The 21,057-nt window shown below is 38.3% G+C and overlaps 1 protein-coding gene across 2 annotated transcripts in view; it reads left to right on the top strand.

Annotated features, from left to right (window-relative positions):
* ABLIM2 (actin binding LIM protein family member 2) overlaps positions 1 to 21,057 on the top strand; it is a 131,285-nt gene that overhangs the window by 83,340 nt on the left and 26,888 nt on the right. For both annotated transcript variants that reach the window (XM_082281610.1, XM_082281609.1), the window contains exons 8-13: positions 185 to 243; positions 3,165 to 3,242; positions 7,941 to 8,087; positions 12,596 to 12,716; positions 14,418 to 14,516; positions 19,869 to 19,970. In XM_082281610.1, coding sequence (XP_082137736.1) covers positions 185 to 243; positions 3,165 to 3,242; positions 7,941 to 8,087; positions 12,596 to 12,716; positions 14,418 to 14,516; positions 19,869 to 19,970 — 606 coding nt within the window. The remainder of the gene's footprint in view (positions 1 to 184; positions 244 to 3,164; positions 3,243 to 7,940; positions 8,088 to 12,595; positions 12,717 to 14,417; positions 14,517 to 19,868; positions 19,971 to 21,057) is intronic.

Genomic DNA, 21,057 nt, shown 5'->3' with positions numbered 1-21,057 from the left:
AGGCTTACTGGTATTCAGAGGTTGTCAGGTTGAACTTTGAAAATATCCGTGCACTAACAGGGGAAGTAGTCAATAAGCTGTCGTTTAAAACCTTGTAGGAACATTTAATAAGATTCTTATTTTGAACTTTTTAAGGTTCTTATCATGGAAATGAATTAAGCAGAACTTTAAATTTACTTTACAGGAACATCCATTTGGCATCCAGTTTGTAGACAGGCTGCAAAGGCTGAAGAAAAAAGCAAGGTAAAAAGACTGTGGTTTTATGCAGTGTTATTTGATTGACATATTATTCTTGATCCTTTTTTTGCAGCAGAAGCAGCAGCAGGCATGGAGGGAAGGGTTTGGAAATTTTTCACCACTGTAATTTTAAATTTTAAATGATGGGAATCTAGTTGGATAATGAAGTGTAATCATGTAATATAAATATTCTGCTTTTAATCAGTGATTAAAGCTATAACTTCAGGAGAATGCTGACCTAAGAGTTATATATATAAACTGAATAAGGAAAAGTGTGAAAATATGAATAAGAAAAAAGAAGTTAATTTTTAACTTCTGTCTGATTATGATGTGATCAGTTCATGACCTCTTCTCTTTTCATGTGGCTCTGAACTTAAAAGATCAGAGGACTTTCACTTAGTTTTTGCAAAAAATAATCTCCTTGGAGTTTCTTTTTTATTATTTGTTTATAAAATGTTGGCAAGCCAGCCACAATTTAATTTCATCTATGGCTTTAAGTATCTCCTTAAGTTGGATGATTTGTGCACCTCTCTGTGTGCAAGGGGAAAAGGGGAGAATTCTGGCAACCTGAATAATTACAAGATGAGCAGATGAATAAGCTGTCCCTAGGACATGATCCTTCTGAAGTGGTGGGAATGAGTTACAACTATCTCACTTAATGTAGAGGCCAAGTGTGAGTTTTTCACTTCTGATGTTCTCTGGTGCTCCAAGTGGTACCCTGGGTATCCTTGTTCAAAAAAGCTCTGCTTTGGTTCAAGGCTTGGAGAAAGGCACATGGGACAAGCTAGAACAGCAGGCAGCAGCCGTAAAAAGATTGTTAAATCTGGTGTGTTAGAAAGTCCAACTTTGACTAAATTACAATTTGAAAAAAAATTGTTTGGGCTTTACCCTAAAGTATCTTGGCTGTAGATTTTGTACCCATGTGTTTGGGAAGTGATTGCTCTAGTTTTCTTTATGACAAGCTCTGAATATCGTATAATTTTCCAAAGCCTTGAAGTTTTTCTTTTTCTTAGATTTTTTCCTATTTTCTTATCTTTATGCTCATTATTGAAAAAATAAAACCAGAAGGAAGGATGCCTTTTCAAAGAAAGTAATAATGAACTTTTCAACATAACTTGTAAAGTTTGGAATGGGATCTACTGCTTGAGAAATTGGCTGTTCGACCTTGCAATTTGTTGTTTTTAAGTAATCTTCCTATATATAGATATATGAGCAGCATGTAATTAAAGTAGGTGACAAAGGCAAATGGAGAAAGTGGCAGCATGCTCCAAAACTTTGGAGATGGAGTGGAAGGGAGAAAGAAGTTGTGAAAGAGAGTGACAGCATAAAGAAAGATGATGGGAGAGTGAGATCTTAAGCAGAAGGGAGAAAGCTGGAAAAGACAGGAGGAATCAAAGCAGCAAGAGAAAGTAAGGTTTATAAAAAGGCATACAGGGAAAAGAGGTAGGTGGAAGACAGAGAAAAATGTGTAGTACAGAGAATGAACGTACAGAGGCAATAGAGTCAGCAAAGGTGTGAAGTTTTATTGAAAAAGCTGGGAGATGATGTGCAGCAGGCATGGATGGGGATGCTAAAAGAGGTAATGGGTCATGAAGAGAATAAACATGTGTGAGATGTGGGATGTCTCATATCCAATTCTTTAGCCACCAGTATCCTCCAAGTCCTTCTACCTTTGCCACCCAGTTTGTGGAGGTCGTATTAGAGAGTGCCCTGACCCTGGCCTTGTTTAATTTCATGAGGTTTGCATGGCCCCACTTCCCAAGCCTATCAGGATCCCTCTGGATGGCATCCCTTCCCTCCAGCCTGTTGTCCCCACCACATGGCCGGGTGTCATCTGTAGGTTTGCCAAGGGTGCACTCAATCCCACTGTCTGTGTCATGGATGAAGATATTAAGCATTTCTGGTCCCAGTATGGACCCTTGAAGGACACCCGTCGTTTCTGGTTTCCACGTGGGCAGTTCAAAGAGGTTACTGGAAATGTGCAAGGCTCATGCTGGGAACTCCAGGAACCTGCTGGTGCCAGCGAAATGCCCTGACTGTGCTCTTCCAAGGGCTGTCAGGAAAGGACTGACCCCTTGTCTGCCCTTGGAAAGACCCAGAGCTTGGAGGGCACCTCTGCAGGTCGTCTTGTCCAACCCCTCTGCTCAAGCATTGCTACCTAGAGCCAGATGCCCATGGCCATGGGCACAGGACACAGAAATAACCTCTGAAGCTCTTTCTGGGAATCCTGAGCTTAATCCAAAACTGTCATTTGACCTTAACTGGGTTCAAAACGTTGGAATGGTGCAGTTTTCTAAAGTTATTTTTCTCTTCTGCCTTGGGCATCCTGTAGGGACATCATGAAAGAGAAATATGGTTTTCACATGACATCAGTGCAATGGTGACACTTTCATGTCATTTACACAAGTTCTGGAAAACTGAAAAGTGCTTTATCTGTGCAGACAAGGTGTTTAATTAGATTGTCTGTGTTAAATGATCATCCCCCATGTCCCTTTCTGTGTCGTGTTCGCTGTGAGTGAATGGTGTGGCAGCGTGACAAGTTCCAGACTTGTAGAATGGTTTGATGGCATAACCTTGGAGTAAAAATGTTGCCACTGTATCGTCTTGTAACTTGACCTGTCTCTGATAGTGCCCAAAGGCTGTTCTGGCACCCCAGAAGTGCTCTGGGTCATTTTGTTCTGAAGAACACGGAAAAAAAAGCCATGTGTAAAACTATTTTTGCATTTTTAAAAGGTTAAATTGATTGTCTGAAAGTGTTCTTTTATTTTTAACTCCATGCCTGTATGTTTTGAGCTCTCTATAATATGTCATTTTTGAGTGGTAAAGATTGAATTAAATTAAATGTCTTGTATGGTTGTTTTGAAATAACAGTTATATTATCTTTGACTCTCCTGTATTTCCTATCTATTTCGCTTCTCCTGCTACAGGAAACAAGGATTTCTTCTGAGAGTATTATTTCTGTACCTGCTTCAAGTACATCAGGTTCCCCAAGCCGTGTGATCTATGTGAGTATTTCACAGTGAAATTTGTTCTGTGGGCTGGGGAGAACCTTCTGCTTCCTCCTACAATTTAGCACATTATATGGAAAGTTAGTGTCTCCAAACCACTGTGGTTGGTGATTCCTCTAAAATGAAATTACTTTCTCAAGTTTAAAATGTTTGAATACTGCATTTGCCATAACAGAATTCTGGCATTTTCCTCCTATTTTTTGTGAGTATTTATAGCACTTACACTACAACTAGAGCTGGCTTATAGCAGAGCATGCAGAATACCACAGTGCTTTCCGAAAAGTTAAAGTAAACAGTACAGCCCACAGGTAGATTACAAGCTTAGATTTGAACTTAACTTGTCTAAATTGAACTCCTGAGCCTGCATCTGATTGCTTATGGAAACACTCATGAGTGTGATTGCAGGACTCTGGCCTTGCCAAATGCCAGTCCCTTGCTCAGTGGACCTTTGATGTGTTTATGGTTTAAGGAGTGCTTTGGAAAGCTCATAGAGAGAATTTAAAATAACAAGTATGCTAAAATTTTATATTTTTTTTTTCAAGACAAGATCAAAATTGCTGCAGTGTAGTGTTCATGGCCAAATTCTCAAGGCTGCCAGCAATAGGTGAAAAATGCAAGTGTGGTGTAATCCATACAAATATCTCTTGCAGGGCTTCAGCATTTCCTGGGCTTTTCTTTGTCCTGGTCAGGTATCCCTCAGGTAGGCAGGTCATCCTCATCAGTTAGAACCATATAGTGAGAAAATTGTTGGAGATGCAATTGTCTTCCAGAGAGGTTATTATACAAATATTAACCTCTTATCTACTACACTGAGACAAGCAAAAGAGTGCTTTGGATCCACACTTGTCTTTTTTCTTCAAACAGAAGTTATTTTGAATACAATATACTGTTTATCTGAGTAAGACTGAACTTGCAGTGGAACGAGTGCCCCTTCTCTAAATGCTTTTCAGTGACTCTGAGTGCTGGTGAATACCAGTGGTATATTACCAGCAAAGAAATGTCATTGTGAAGACAGTCATTGTGCTGGGAGCCTATCATCATGGCTGGGAGCATATTACCACTTTCTTTGGCCAGATGAGCTTTATTTCTTCAGGCATGCACCATCTCATTGTGTTTTTAAGCATGAGAATTCTGTTAAGAGGTATATGTTTTTAGAGACACTTATCTAACTGCAGGATGGTACTGTTTTTATTGATGTTTGTGGTAACAACTTTAAATATACTTCATGAGCTGTTAAAAGTCAAGGACAAACCTCCATTCTCCTTTTCTGGGGTTTTTTGGTTTTTGGTGTTTTTTTTGTTTTGGTGGGGTTTTTTGTTGGTTTTTTTTTTTTTTTTCTTGGGGGGGGTTTGTGTGTGTGTTTTAAAGGCTGTCATTAAATCAGCACATAACTAATGTTTGTCACTGTAATATACAGCTGAAACTGTGAAAGAATAAAGTTGTCTAGCAAGCATGAGTCAGTTAGAAAAAAAGATTCCCCAGAGGAGTGCAAGTTTTTATTCTATCTGTCCCATCTCTCACTGCTTAATTGTCAAAACTTGATTTTGATTGGTTGATTAAATCCTATTTTGGCTTTCACAAACAGGGAAGTAAAAAGAATTAAAAACATGTTACTGACTTCTATACTATCAAAGTGGTCCTTGACTATCTTTTTTTACATGTGTTTTCTATTACAGGAGTGTTGTGACATACAGACATGCTCAAGATTTGTCTTGTGTGCTTTTGTGGTTGGTTTTGCCAAACCTAAATTCTTGCTGCCACTGAAAGGAAGGTCCCACCCTCATGTGGCCCTGTCCCTCTCTGGCCATGTCTTCCCATCTCATCTTCCTTGCTAATACTAGTGTGTACTCAGAGATACGCACTCAAATTTGAGACCAGACTGAGCTAAACAATAACCCAGGAAAAACCTCCAGACAACCAAAGAGGCAAAAAAAAAGCCCCTGCTGTCTACATGACTTCCAATGCTGATGTAGAAGGCAGAACAGGGTGGGATGGGGCATGCAGGGCAGCACCTCTCAGCAGTAGCATGGATTCAGATCATTAAAACCTGTAGTAAAACTGTACCTTACCAGCTGGTGAGCTCTGTGAGGTATTTCATGGACAAAAGATTTTAGAGAAGACAGTTAAATCTTAGGAACCATGAGTTCATGGTGCTCGCACTTGCAAAGTCATGAAGTCAGAGCAATGCTAACATCATCCTGAACACCACCCCATTGCAGGGCAGGTGTGGTTCTGGGCCATGGTCATGTGGTCAGATAGGGAAAGGTGAAGGAAGCGTGTTTTGACTTAAACCTGAATGTGCTTCATACACATTCATACACATACATATGGTTTATTGAAACCATAACACTTTTTCTTCATCTGCTGATGACAGAATTTGCTGTCTTCTTGCTCTGAGAGGGCACAGGCCAGTGCCTTTGGAAGGTAATGGGCATCTTTCATGATCTTTAGAGATGACTTCATTATATCCAGACTGAAATTTGCCCTAGGGCTGACAACCCCTCAGAGTCCCTAATTAAAAATGAGTTGATTTCTAAATTATGACATTAAATAAGGTTTAAATAAAAATCTTGTTTTATACTTTGCTAAATTTTATTAAGAGAGAATTAGGTGCTTCAACCTAATATATCCAACTGGAAGGCTTACATTAGTTTACAAAGCTGTGTTATATGTGCTCTCATGCAAGGAATAGACATCACACTATATTTTTATACGAATTGTATTTACAATTATATGATTGCAAAATTACATATTCCAGATGAAATAGATACTCTATACTTAGAGCATAGTTTCACCAGAATCCAAAATACCAAATTACTGAATAAATGGCTTAAAGCCTCTCAGCTGTAATTTGAGCCTTTCCGAGCAGATTTGAACTCCATTCACATAATTGAATGTAGGTGAAACCAATAAAATAAAAAAAAACACCTTTGTAGACTGAATGTTTGGAGAATTGAATGTTTCAAAGGCAACTGTATCCCTAAGGTTTTTCTTCATCCAAATTTGCCCACATTTTTATATCTAAACTGAAAGGAATTACACAACTAGATAAGTTTTACTCCTGACAGTTGTGAAATCCAATGGGAAGTTGTACATCTGCATGGAGAGGTAGTGGCCAAAATGACTGTAATTCACATTTAAATATTCCCACTTCTGAACTACTTTGGATTCACTAGAATAATTCTCAAAAGCCTGGATACCTTAAGTGAGATCACAGCCTCTTTGGCCTTCCTTGTAGGTGTAATGCTGCCCAAAGTATTTCTGGAACAGATAGGATAGACAGATTCCTTACTTTTGCATTACCTGTCTCTGCATCAGAGCTCTCCACTGGCTTCTCAGTAGGGAGGGACTTATTTTCATGAAGGGGCTGTTTCATTGCTCTTTAGCTTCTTAAAGGAGCTGCACAGAAAGTGAGATCTGTAGATTGCTGAAGAATCACATACTTCATTAAAACACATTTTTTCATTAGTTTTGAGGATGGAAATATGTAATGGTTATGGCAGCTTGGTTCTACTTTCGTAGTCAAGAGTAATCTTCCTTCTTTTCATGTAGTTTATGTTTGCACAAATTCATGCATTGTTTTAGAAAAAGGGATAACTGAAAGTTGTCAGACTAACTTCTTCCTGGATTATTAACCTGATAGAAAACTTCCCTGGAAAATCTATTGAACTTTTCTTAGCTCATACTAAGAAAAAGTAGAATTGCTGCACACATTAATCCTGGATACTTTCGTATTTTTGCATGTGGAAAGCATTATTACAGTTTTATAGCTGATCATACTGAGAATTTTCAGAGCACAGCAAGATTCACTCATCATTTTGTTGCCAACGAAGAGCTTATCATTCTGCAAAACTTGAAGTGGGAATGAGATAATTATGCTGCCCATTTCTCCACTCTCAATGTGACCAACTTGTCATCGTATCTACAGCATAGTATGTGCTGGATACAGTTTTGGTGCAATTATCCTAAGGATAATCTGTGAAAATGTAGCAACTTGATGATAAGTTACACTTTTGGAATATGTGTAATAAGAGGAGAACAGGGAACAGCACAGGCCTTCCCCTCTGTTGGTTGTGTAAGTCTCATGAGAGGATTTGAACTTTACTTGAGTGGCATCTGTGATCTTCCACCGTGGTGCAAATCCATCATCTGCTGGTTTGTGACCTGTAATTAAGGGCTGTTTAGACATAGTCAGGAAAGGAGGTGAAGCTGTGGGACACGACTGAAAGGGAAAGATGAAAGAGCTGACTAATGCTTTTCAGCATCTGGAGAGTTTATGTTGGAAGTACATATATGATTATTCACTACTGCTTACAGCAGGGGAATTCTGCACTCTGAAACCACTTCAAAATTGAGTGTGTTTTGCCTGAAAAGACTACAATATCTGTCCCCTATAAACAAAAATTCTGTTTGTGCAGCCAGAAGTAAGTGGGATATAACCAGGGGATTGGAATGATGCCATGCTACTCCTGTTAGCCAAATGCCAGTGACAAGGTAGAGAGCAACAGTATATAAAAGAAAACAGCAGTAATATTTAGCATTGTGTAGTAAATACAAGAGATTTAAATGTTCACAAACACAAAAAGTGGTTTATTATGATTATGACTTTTCTACCTACATTTATCTGTCCTTGTCTGGTTGCATCCTGCTAATATTCTTTCTTATTCTCACTGCTTTCTTTCCTCCTTTTCTTAGGCAAAGCTTGGAGATGAAATTCTTGACTACAGGGACTTGGCTGCTCTTCCTAAAAATAAAGCCATCTATAACATTGACCGCCCAGATATGATCTCCTATTCTCCATATATCAGTTACTCTTCAGATGACAGGCATAGTTATGGGGAGGTACTGAAACATGGGTATTTTTTTACTATGAGTTTCAGGTTTTATTTGCGTCATTGAACATGTTGCCGAAAACTCTTAAACATGTGCATAATTTTTTTGTAAAAAATATAACTTTTATAGCTTCACTTAATTGAGTCACGTCATCCATTCATTCACAACACCTTCCAAAAAAAAAAAAACCCAAAAAACTAAACCAAAAAACAACCAAACCCAAGATGTTCATTTCATTTTTTAGTTTGTGGAAATTAAAATATTGCTTTCTGTGATCATTTTTTAAAGAGATGACATATAATTAAAATGTTTTTCCATGGGAGTAGTTCTGCATGTGGTAGGAAACAGGAGCCATTGCTAATTATAATGCAAATTGAGAAGCAAAGACAAATGTCTTTCATGATTTTTTTTTAACAAAGTGTACCATGTTATTTTGGTAACACAACAATGGTATCACTCTCCTGTGTACAAACTTTGCTCAACTGTCCCTTATTAACTTCATCCTCACATCATGCATGCACTTCAGCCTTTTCATATGCAGAGCTAATATGATACAGTTTGTGCTAATGAAATCTAATTTAATATACTACTAACATACTAATGACTAATACTAATTCTGGGCTTTGTGATACATACTTGTATATAACTCCTGTCATGCAAGTTAGCTTTTCTTCTCTGAACATACTTACCTTTCATTTGACTTTCTGATTTCTTTTTTAATTTTAGCTACATTTTTACAAATCAAACCTCTTCAATGTACTAGGTATGAGTAAGATATTTACAGAATGTGGAAGTCTGCTTTGTTCTCTCTAAGTGATAACATGACTAGGGATATTATAAATATCTTGGCTACTAATTATAGCATTTATTTCTACCCATTCACTTACACCTTTTACACTTAATTAGTACCACTAAGGTCTCAGTACTGCTGTCAGTTGAAGTGCAGTGCATATGTTAGGTTTTACAGACTTTCTTCCAAGCCCTCTCTGCACAGTGCTGAACCATGTTAGCTCCATTTTAAGGTATCCAGAAAGAATTAAAATTGTATGTGGTAAAGGTTGAAATGGTATTTAGGTTTCTGATTTCACAAAATCGAAAACTGCTGCTTAACCCTGAACCTGTGGAACATAAGCACTTCTTTTCTATGTCAAAATTTGTTGGTGCTGATGATGGTTGTGGCCCTCCTCAAGTGCCTAGTGACATCCAGGCTTGGCAGTGGTGCACAGACCAAGCTGTGCACAGACCAAACGTAGACTGTATTTGCAGTCCAACGTGCATATTTTCCTGGTGTTCCAGGGTGATATTGCCAGGGGGGAAAAAAAAAACCCCTGTCTTCCAAATTTCAGCATCCTGGCTTCTTACCTGCAGCTGCAGTACTTTCAGTCGATTTGCTCAACTACGCAAACATAGTGTTTGATTTGGATAGGAAAATGAACAGCAAATTGTCAGATTACATGATGTTTAATTGAAAATTAAATAGTGCAAACTTCTGCTTTCCCTTAAAACAGTAAGTTCTAGTCCTGATTTTGGAGGTCCTTCGATGCAGATTTAATTAGGGCTTGTGTGTAGTTTCAGGCAGTTGCTGTAAATGGGAGGTCCCTACTGCCCTTCTCTGTGGCACAGGACAGGCCTCACCAGACCCCAGGACTTTGCAACAGAGAAACCACTAAAAGACCGATATGAAATCATTTATATATTAGTCCTTACATACCTAATTACAAACAGATAATAAGAAAAATTGCCCTAACTTAATTGACAGATGTTTTTCCTAACTGTATCATGTATTATACATGGAGAGTGATATTTTAAGAGTAATTCTTCTCACGAGTAACATCATGCATGAATTTGTATCACTAATTTGTTGTGTGTTGCTGTTTGCAGTCACCTCAGTTGCTCTCTCCAACACCTACTGAGGTAATCCCCAATGCCTTTGTTTTCCTATTCTGACCCATTTTGTGATGCATAAACCTGGTCATATTGATAAGCAGCAGCATCTGAAATGTGGGGTTCGCCCCTTGCCTCTATAGTGCATGGGGTTTATAATTTATGATTTTCAGAGTGTTACTTGTGTTCAATATGTGCTCTGCTTCTGGATTGTCATCTGTATGCATCTGTCTCCACTGTCATCCATGTTTCTGCTTTCCTAAATAAAGGTTGTATGGTGGTCACTTCTTCAAGCTCTACTAAATAAATTATGTTGGGAAATATGATTTATGTTCACATTTAAAGCTGTGAGCATGAGCTGATTTAAATTAATGCTCAGCATATCTTTCTCTTCTTTTTTTCTTCTCATTTTTTTATTTCACAAATAGTTAAACTACTTATACTATTTGTGTACACCTACTTATAAATCATTTACACATACCTGAACTTCTAGGTCTGTGTATTTTGATGTGCATTAATTAAGCTAGTCTTTGTTTCAAGAAACATCATTTTGGGAGCAGTGAATGCATTTAATATATTTTCCCAGATAGTAACCCAATTACGTATCATGGGTCTGGCTAATTTCTCCATTATCCCAATTTTATGTACTGCAGAATTTTGGTAATCATGGAGAATTAAGAACTGAGAATTAACAGAGAAGTTAACCAGCAGAGATGCAATTTATTTGATAATTTACAAATAAATTAATGCTTTATTTAATATTTGGTTACATGAACTAGATTGACTGTTCCTTACAGAGACACAAGGTACACAAAGGTAAGGTCTGAAACAATATGAAAACTTGGTGTTTTGGAAGATTATAATAATTTCCTTTAAATTCAGTTACCAAACTGCCAATATTAGGTTCCGAAAGTGATACTGATGTGGAGGTTGGGACTGCCATGACTTGTGTATACTCCCGTGTTATCCAGCTTCTCTGTGCTTGCTGTCTCTCTTTAAGGAGTCTGTGATCAGGTGCTCGGGCATCATCATCTGGAAACTTGTCAGTGGTTTTGTTGCAGGGATTTTTATTAGAGGAAAGTTCCACTGTATCATAGAATTGGACACATCACAGACCACTAGCTGACACTCATCTGATATTTAAATATCATCACAAGGCTTTGTAAAGCCATTGCAATACTGCTTGTAATTCTCTCCACAAAGGTTAGAGTGGGTATTACACAACATAGGTACTTCAGGAGGGAAACATCTCGAGCTGAACGTAGAGGAGTTGGTGGCAAGATGCCTACAGAACACTGCACGCTTGGGAAGGCATCAGTTGTTCTTTGCTTTTTGTATAATTACTTATGAACTTGATATTAAAGCAATAATGCTGCTGGCCACTATACTAAACTGATTTTCCACTTTCGGAAATGCAGCTGGTGGGTCTGAGGTGACATTGAAGGGATGGAGTATACCTTGACCCTAGGAAAAAATCTGGTGGTGTCAGAATATTGTACATCTCTGTAGAGTCAAGTATGGTCCCAGAGAAGGCAAATTCATCTAAAGATGAATGTATGGACATAATTAAATTGTTCTGATAGGAATCTGGGAGAAGATGGAGGGACTAAGTAGCATCTATTGAGTGTATATAAGATGAATGATCCAGTGGGAATTACACAGATGCCTAAAGGCATCCCCATATTCATGATAAGTGACTGACACTTGCTATGATATAGCCTATTTTCCTTCTTTTCTACTGGAATAGGAGAGGGGAAGGATTTTTTGGAGTATGACTTTCCTTAATGGAGCATCTGCAGGTTACATTGATTTGTTCTCATTTGGAGTTAACTCAAGCCAATTCTCATTTGTCTTAAAAAGAAGGAAATTTGAATTTGCTTTTATAGCTCATTTACACAAAGTCATTTCCATGTCTATTCCACTCAGTAGTGCTTTTACTGTTAAGAAGACCCTACTTGCAAATTGCAGTTGCAGGTTAACTAGCTGTACAAAATCAGAGGCTTGGAGTGTGGGTACATGGTTTTAACTGGTTGAAGCCAAGCATTTAGTGGGAATTGGGTTGTGTGACTGGCTCTGCACAATGCTGCAGTATTAATGCTAATGCTACACGAGTGTTTATATTGGATTCTTAGAGTAATGACCATATTACAGTATGGTACACCGGGCAGTTTATACACAGTTAGTTTCATGATGTAGTGAAACCAACAAGTGCTGATTTTTGTGTTGTCTGTAATCATTATGCATCCATTCATGTGGGTACAAAGTGACCATAATGCTGTCATGCTAACCTGAGCTCATCTTCCACCCGCTTTTATTTGTTCAGGGAATTACACTGTCCTGAAACAACACTTTTACACTGTTGTGTTCTTTTCAAATTATATTGTAATTTTAAATTTATGTCTGTGCTGACTTTCCTGGCAACATGACCGTTCTCTGGTACTTGGCAGAACAGTTTCAGTCACACTGCTGGTGGAGGTGCTGAAAACCACCTCATTTCATTAGGATTGCATGGAATCTTAGGACAGCATCGACTCCCACCTGCACAGCACAGAAACACACAAGATGGCATATTCTGCTTGTTTCTGCAGTTATTTCTCTTCCCTAATGACATGTATTTCCTCTCTTCCTCTAAGGGTGACCAAGATGACAGATCTTTCAAGCAGTACAGGACATCAAGTCCCAGCTCTGCTGGCTCCCTGGGCTATGGTCGGTACACCCCCACCTCCCATTCTCCTCAGCATTACAGCAGACCAGGTAATTGAAAAGCAGCCTTACTTATTCTCTAGATTTTTCCATTACTTTGTGTTATGTTGTAAGTAGAATTGACTCCAGTAGACAGGGATTTAAGGTGGAATAGCAGTTTATTGCAGTGATTTATTTACAGTGAACAAAGAGTCCCATGGGGAGAAAGGAAGCAAGTGCTTCAGGGGCATGCATCCAAGAAAACAAAAATAGGCATTTAAGAAAAATTGATCTTAGGTAGACACAAGATAGAAGAGTTTAAAGAACTTTACCCTGGTCTCATCCTGCCTGAAGATACATACTCAATCCACAGCTCTTTCAAGGTGTGGCACAGTATCAGTGAATATGCACAAAGCCAAGAGGGTCATCGAGTGACTTTGTGTAGGTTCTTACACAGGGTCATGGTTCATGTCCCCTGTCCACAGTGCAAGAGCTGGAGGAATGACTGGTTCTGATGGCTGGATTTTGAAGGCCAAGTTGCTTTAGTCGAGAAGTTTACAATGTATTTTTGTGGCTTTGGGCTGTAGTAGCAGCTGTGTTGGTGCTCTTGTCACACCAACAGGAGGGATCATCTCCTTTTCATCTTTGCATGGGAAAGCCTTACAAAACCCCATTCATATTTGGGTTTTGTACAGAGTTTTATCCTTGGGAATAATCAGTGAAATTGCTCAAAATTAATTGTATTTTTTCTCCATCATTCAGGTGAAGAACACAGAGTATTTTTATTACTTTTTTGTTGTCTTTTAATTTCATTGGGGATACATTATAATTCTAAACTAGTTTTGAAATCTGTGAATTTTTAATCTTTCCAGGGGAAATGAAGATTTTGTGGGTAACAGGAACAATTTTTACAGGAATTGAATATTTATACTACATAAAGTCTTTGTCAAAGTGGAAATGAGATGGAGCATAAAAGAATCTATTAGAGACATTAATCTCTGCTGAAGGTCTGGTAGCTGTCATGCCTAATCTTAGCAGCACATTGTTAAAGCAAGGAGGAAAGACAAAAGGAATTCCAAATAAACTCTAATGCTTTAAAATTTAGAGGATAATCTTCATAATCACCATTTTAAATAACTGCCACTAGTCTTCCAAACTGTGTTATCAGGACATTATTGCAGCAAAGCAAACAAAGATGACTTGAGAATATATTTCAAGGTACTTAATCACATGTCTAACTTTCAGAGCTCAAATAACTTCAGAGTGTTTCTTCAAATACTTAAATTAGCCATGCACTGGAGTGCCCTGGTGCATGGTGAACTAAATCCTACCGGTGTGCACCGCCGACAGTGAGAACTGGACCCACTCAGGGCACACTTCTCTGCAGAGACAAGGCTCTTCCCATTTCATTTCATTAGATCCATTATGAGCATTTATCATTCCCTCTTGCAGCTTTTTAATATGCAGGTTTTCCCCTGGGTGCAGCCATGCTTTTTGTGGTGCCTTTTCTGGAATATTTTCTGATGCGTTACAGCATTTTGGGTGATGCCCTTTCTGTCTGCGGAAAGTCCCTGTCCCTTGGCTGACCCCAAAGTATGGCCACTGTCATGTTTTTAGCAATAACCAGAGAGAGATGGAGTTTTAAATATAAGCTATATGTTTTCTAAGCATCAGGAGGAAAATGTTCCTGAAAAAAAAGGATGGCATTGTAATTTGTGGCTTTCAGTAAGTGAACTAAATAGTTTATTTTCACTTACTCTCTGTTGCCCCCAGCTGGTACTCACAGTCTTGGTACCAGTAGCTGCATCTCCCTGCCCCAACACCCAAGCCTTACATCTACATTCAGACATCATTACATCCCTTTCTTCAAAGGTAAGGTCCAGGAATGCAAAACCGTGCTGTGATAATGTAGATTTATTCAGCTGTGTTTCACTTTTATGTCTGTGCAAGCATGGCTTCCACCTGGATAAAATTTGTCTTAATTTTGTGCAAGTGCTTCCTTGATGTACTGTGTAAGTTTTACAAACGGAGTGGGTATGGGGTGTTTTATTTTTGCTTTTTTTCAGTGAGTGTAAAGTGTCTTTCAAAGGGTAGATGGAAAGAATTAGCTTTTCTAATGAAACTGAGGAAGGGAATTATTTAAAAGTCTGTTTGTTTTAAAATACCCTAAATAGTGATGGTAAATAGTATAATAAGCTTATACATTTGATACAACATAGGATGATCAGTTATCTAACCTTCCAACCTACATTCAGATGTTCTTCATATTATTTGTAGCATTGCAAAAAGTTATGACAGCTGGTTACATCAGTGCAGTTGCACTGTCAGTTAAGCTGTGCCATAGCTTATAAAACATAGTGACTGAATTTGTTCTCCTTGCCATTAGTTTTTTTGCAGTGGATATTAACTTCTGATGACCTCCATGCTGGATGTGAGACAGCACTAAGGAATGCCAGGAACCTTTGAGACAAAGGGGTTTTTTTAGCTAGTTGGTTAAATGTGTGAGAGAGAAGACATTCAGCTACCACATTTGTCTTCCCCTGAGTCTCTCTTCTATAGTAACAATATGAACTGTGAGGAGACATGAATGGCAAACACTTTCAATGCCTGTTCCTGGACTCTCATGTACTCTTTGATTTAATTAAGTAAAACTGTTGTTCTTGAGGTTGTAACCAGTAAAGAAAAGGGAATGACCCTCTGCAGGAGCCAGACTTGCACATGCAAGTGAATAGCAGGTGCTCATTGCCTTTGGAATAATAACTAATGCATCTTCATTGGGCCCTGATGCTGCCCAAAGGCAGCTGAATTTCACTGGGATAAACAGGAACAGAATCAGGCTCGAGACATCCAAATGTGATCCTTGAGATTAAATTTAGGGGGGAAAAGCTGATGAGATTAAACTGTTTGTTGCCATTTCAGAGTCTACCTGCAAAGCTCCTTTCCACAACCAGAAGCAGTCAGCCTCCCACACATTTCTTGAAAGACTGGCACAATCCCTGGTATTCTGAGGCACTGCTTGAACTGGTTTTTTATCTGTCCTCTAATTTTGGATGGTATTATCCAACCTGATGTACTGAGTAAGAGAAACTTCTTTGGTGTGCTGTAGCACACGATTTCACTGTATGGAAAGCTCTTTCTCGAAGTCCCACTGGCAGTTGCTTGGCAGCACTCCTGTGCAAATGAGTTTCTGCTCAGTGCTACCTGCTGTTTCTCAGAGCAGCACCAATTATTAAGTGCTCCTGTTTGGATGAAGGAATCATCAAGTGGTAGGTTCTTGTGCCCAAATAATTATTAGTAATGTGATCGAAATAATAATAGTTTGCAATTCTGCAGCACTTTTTTATTAAGGAGCTAAAATATTTTGCAGGCTGTACCTTACAGTGCCTCACAGTGTTCCTGTGAGGCAGGTGATCCTGTCTATAATTTTCCTAAGTAGGTAGTCCTGAGCCCTGCCAAGGTTGAATAGATTATTCACTGGTTTTCACGGAGTTGATGTCTCTGTCCAGAATGAGTCAGAAGATTTGCCTCATCCTCCTCAAGGTCTCTGAATTCTGAGTTCTAGAATGTGTTTTTTTCCTTATCTGGAAGAGCCTTTTGATGGTGTAGATATGCTCTTTTTTTCTCTTCAAAGTGGTTAGTGTGGGAAGAGTAGGATTGTAACAATAGTTGTTTTGTGTCCATATCAACCTTAATGTTGCCACTTCAGTTTTAAGAAGGTGAAATAATGCTTATTTAAAAAAAAAAAATCAAAAAATAATACTCTGCTTTATTATACTAGAAGTAATCTTTGTAAAACCAGCACTCCACATATGTCATAATTTCTTTAAGCTTCCAGTAGACAGATACATCACTAGCCTAGGGAAATTAAGACAAGCAAAATCTTCCTTTTGATTTCAATGAGGTTGCATCATATTCTTCCTGAGAATGACAGAGTTCATAATTTTTTCCAGTGACAAATATGATTACTAAGTTCCTGTTCTGTCAGTGTACTGCAGTCTAGCTCCCATGAAGTGTAATAGGATGACCTGTTATTTATCATGAAGAGAAATGATTTGGTTGTGCTCTTTTAAGGATTTTTGTCTTCAAAATAAGTCCTGTGAGAACCTCACTTCAAGAAAGTTTCTCAGTTCATGCTCTTGCAAGTCATAGGTGTGATACTTGAAGTACCTATGCTTGGTGTAGCAGTTCTTGAAGTGATGGAGTCTTTGAGTGTGCTGAGCCCTGCTGAAAAAAATGTTTGCTTAAAACATGGTGGAAATTATCTTGCCTTTCTAGTGCAGGAGCACAGCTTCCAAAGATCTTTTTCTTTGGCTTTGAAAACTATAAAAGAATTAGTCATCAAGCTTCAAAAAACTTTTTCTAATTTAGTGCACCATGGGCAGAGATATTAAAGGGTCCAGTTTTGTGAGTAGGCTTGGACAGTTCCCTCATTAGACCAGTGACATCTGTTTGTTCTTCAGTCCTGAACTTAGACAGCTCTTACTGTAGCTTGTTATCAACTTTCCCATCCTCACAGCTAAGATAAAAGCTGACTAAGAAGGAGATATAAGCAATATTGTACTTTTCCTGACAGTCCCTTAAAAAGGGAGCATGGTCTGAGCCCTGGTCAGTTGGCTCTACACACACAGGGTTAAAAGTACAGCCTGCCCTGTCAGCAGCCAGAAGGCACAAGGAAGTTTTTGTGGTTTACACTCAAGTTCAAAGTAAGCCTTCCCAGATTCTTTCCAAGTTAAACAACATCCAGGGAAGAGTTCAGGATTCTGGGTTTTTCCTCGTCGCTGATCAGTAGAGAAGATCACAGCCTGTGGCTGCTTGTGGCAGAAGGCAAGCCCAAAAGTTTGAAAAACTGCTCTCTCTGGTAGTTATTTTTTCTCTGAGAACTTACTTGAAGTTCTTCTTCAGTCTATACTGGGCAAACCTTGAAAGAGATAATGTATTGGCAAAGTCTCATTTTAGAGATTTAAACTATAGCCTAGGCTGAGCAGCTGTCTGTAGTTCCTACACATTATCTTTCTTTACATGGATCTTCAATTTGCTTTATTATTGAACACACTGTTGTATTCAAAATGTGAAATACAACTACTCATGTTTGTCCACATCAGTGGCAGAATTAAAGTTCAAATGTGTATCAGTTTGTATGAGTGGGGTGCAAGAAGAACCTTTTCCGTCATTTCATCCTTAGTTCTTCCATTTTGAGTAAATTAGAGGTTATGGCTTTGCAAACTGCTCCACACAGATGATCCTTGCACTGAGCAATTTTTAGATTCCCTGTCCCCTGGTACTTGCACTTATATCTTGTGTTCCTTAATTAATGCTTCCTCCTGATTCCTTGCTGACACTCTGCCCTATCACTGAAGATATGACTTTCTGTGCGTGTATGATACCAACACCTTGATTCACTGCTCAGTGAAGTGATTACTCATGCAGATCATATATGAATAGACATTTTATTAAGATGCTATTTTTTAAGTAAATGAGGAATTAATACATTGTGGAAATTGCTTTCTGTTTAAATTAGAAAACTCCAATAACAGTATCTTATTTGAATGAAGGGCATCACAATATTTTTAAGAATTTTGGAGGTATAAGGGACATTGAGGTTTCTTCTATTTAATAGGGATGGGCAGGAATTTGGGGCAAGCAGCAAAGAAAGAGGGAATTCATAAATGTGGAGTGAAAACCTATCACCATTTTTTGTCTTCCAAGAGCAAAGTGGGAATCCAGAAACTGAATAGCTGTCTGGTTTCTTGTCTGAGGACTGCTTGCCTGCAAGCTCATGGTGAAACACTGGATTCTTAGTGATTCCATAATTTTTCCTTTACATTTTGGAAGGACCATGGGCTATCAGCACCTGTAGTTGGGATTTCAGTTTCTCAATATCCAAGATTACACTTTTTCAACAAGAAATCACTGTTGTGTCACAGCTGAATAGCTTTTGAGTTTTAATTTTTTGTCTACTGTGAACGCTACAGACACAGAATTTAGGATGGATTAGTTAGTGTATTGTTATGAGATAAAACAGCACGCTCTTCTGACCTCATCTGTCCTGTCTCTGCTCCTGCTGAGCTCGGTGGCACTGTCCCCTTGACCTCAGTGGTGCATGGCAAGGCTGGCTTTGGTGACAGTCAGATGGCCATGCACCCACTGCTTGTCAGCAGAGACCACCTCCATGGGCATGGCCTCGACAGCTCTGGTAGCCCAGTAGCTCTGTGGTTATAAAATGTCCCCTTCATGAAGGCAGAGCTCAGTTGCAGATCTAATGCCCTGAGCTGCTGCACTTTCCTTACCCCAGAGAAACTTGCTGCAACTTCATCATTACTAGCCATTAAATCTGTGCTTCATCCACACTAAAAGAGTAACAGCAAATTAACAGTCATTTGATGTAAGAATAAATGTCATGTTTGCTTCCAGTTGCTTAACAGTGCTGTGAACTAAAAGGATTTTACAAGTCCCAAAAAAGTAGAGCTTTACTTTTTTGTTTGCCAAGCAGCACTATAATGCCATAGAGTGTGCTTCAGGGAAATAAACCAAGAGGAGATGAATGGCACCTAATAAGCATTTGACAAAACAAGTGGAGAAATGAATATGGAAGAATCCTATTTATATCTTGAAATTTGGTGAAGTGACTATGGCATTATAGATTCATGACTTGATAATCCAACCTTGTTTGCATAAAAATGCTGTGGTATGTTACCTGTGGGAAAAGTTTGCAATTGAAAGCCAAATTTCAACATCTCTTTTTGTCACTCATATATGCAGGATTATTTGACTTAACCATAATGTTTATATTTTGGTCTAGTCCTGCTTTGAGATAATTTAAACATTACTTAATTATTTACTACTGGTTTCAGGGACAGGCTACGAGCCATAGCATTAAACTTTTAAAACACGTGATCAGTAGATTATTCAGTTAAGGCTATGCAAAACACATTGCAAGATTCTGGATGTTCTTATCCTTTGATTTTCTTTTTTAAAGTGTCATTAAAAGAGAAGTTTTCATTTCAAAGTAGGGCATCTTAATCTGATATTTATCAGATAGTAATTTTTGATGAGGTGTTTGGAGTCTGAGCCAATGTACTATGCTGAAAAATAATGGGTTTTACAAAAACATATATTTAAAACTGTTGGATTAACAAGTCATTCTGAACAAGCTTTTATGCTTGAAATACTCTACTTTGCTTTCCATTTTTCTTTTATCTGCTTTCTTTGCTCTTCCCCTTGGAGGCAGTGAAAGTGGTCGGAGCACTCCAAGCTTATCCATGTACTCTGACAGCAAATCTTCACCTTCTGTCTATCAGCAGGCTCCTAGGCATTTCCATATTCCAGGTAGGCATTAACTGCTTAGCTTTTGATCTTCAATATCTGGCACCTGTTTATCCTCTTCTGAATGTAATTTTTTTTTCCTTTTGGCATTGATTTGTGAATTTCAAAGTGCAGAACAAGAAAATGTCTAGTAAGTGAATAACTGTTGTTAAACTTCATCTCAAAAATAAAAGAGAGCTGTGTGCTCATGTACCTGTATTTTTTAAAAAAACTGCTTTACAGGAGGCACAGAATAAAAAATGTTACCAAGAGTACAAAGTTACAGCAGTTCTGGGTTAGTGGCTGAACTTGATGATCTTAGAGGTTTTTTCAGCCTTAATGATTCTAAGATCCTATGGTCGATATTGCCATAACTGCATAGATGTATTGAATTTGTGTGCAGGAGGAATGACTGAAGGGGTTTTTGTCGTTTTAGTTATTTTTCCTTATCAGTCTATTATCTGAATTTAAGTAATATTAACATAAATTTTAAAAGAAACTAGAAGACTTGAGAACTGAAGGAGGCTCGCTGTGCCTGTCTCTGCATATGTACTCCACTGTTTTCAAGTTCAGCCAACAAGCACATTAAACTTACATCCACACCATTTAGCTTTTTGACTGCTAAACACATCTACCTCCTCACTGTAATAGTTTGTTTATTCATGTTTAGCTTCTGTGGTTTATGTTTCTGTAAACAGACCACAATTAGGAATTGTATCTGCTCAGGTCCATAGTACTGAGTAAATCTGATGTCTGTACAGTGTGATATGGGAACCCTAGACTGTGGCTCTGAGGGCTCCCAGAAAATTCCTGGAAGGCCAAGTTAGCCATACAATTCAAAATTAAGACAAATCATTGGATTTCCTAAATAGTAGTTTGTATTTCCAGTATAAACATTTACATGTGAACGTATAGACTTTATTTGTAATTAATGGAGAAAATCCTTTTCCAAGTGTGACAGTTGTAGTAGTCTGTTGTACTTATATATGAATTTTAAATAGTGGCAAGTGTAGCCAGTTTCTTTTTGCTGTCTATGAAGTATATAGTGGTAGTGCAGATGAAGCCACCTACATATCACCAAATGGAAGCCATTCAAGTTGTCTTAAAGTAT

Source organism: Coloeus monedula (assembly GCF_965178545.1).
Source record: "Coloeus monedula genome assembly, chromosome: 5".
Taxonomy (NCBI): Eukaryota; Metazoa; Chordata; class Aves; order Passeriformes; family Corvidae; genus Coloeus; species Coloeus monedula.
Note: the sequence above shows the minus strand (reverse complement) of the source record. Positions and strands in the feature narration are given on the sequence as shown.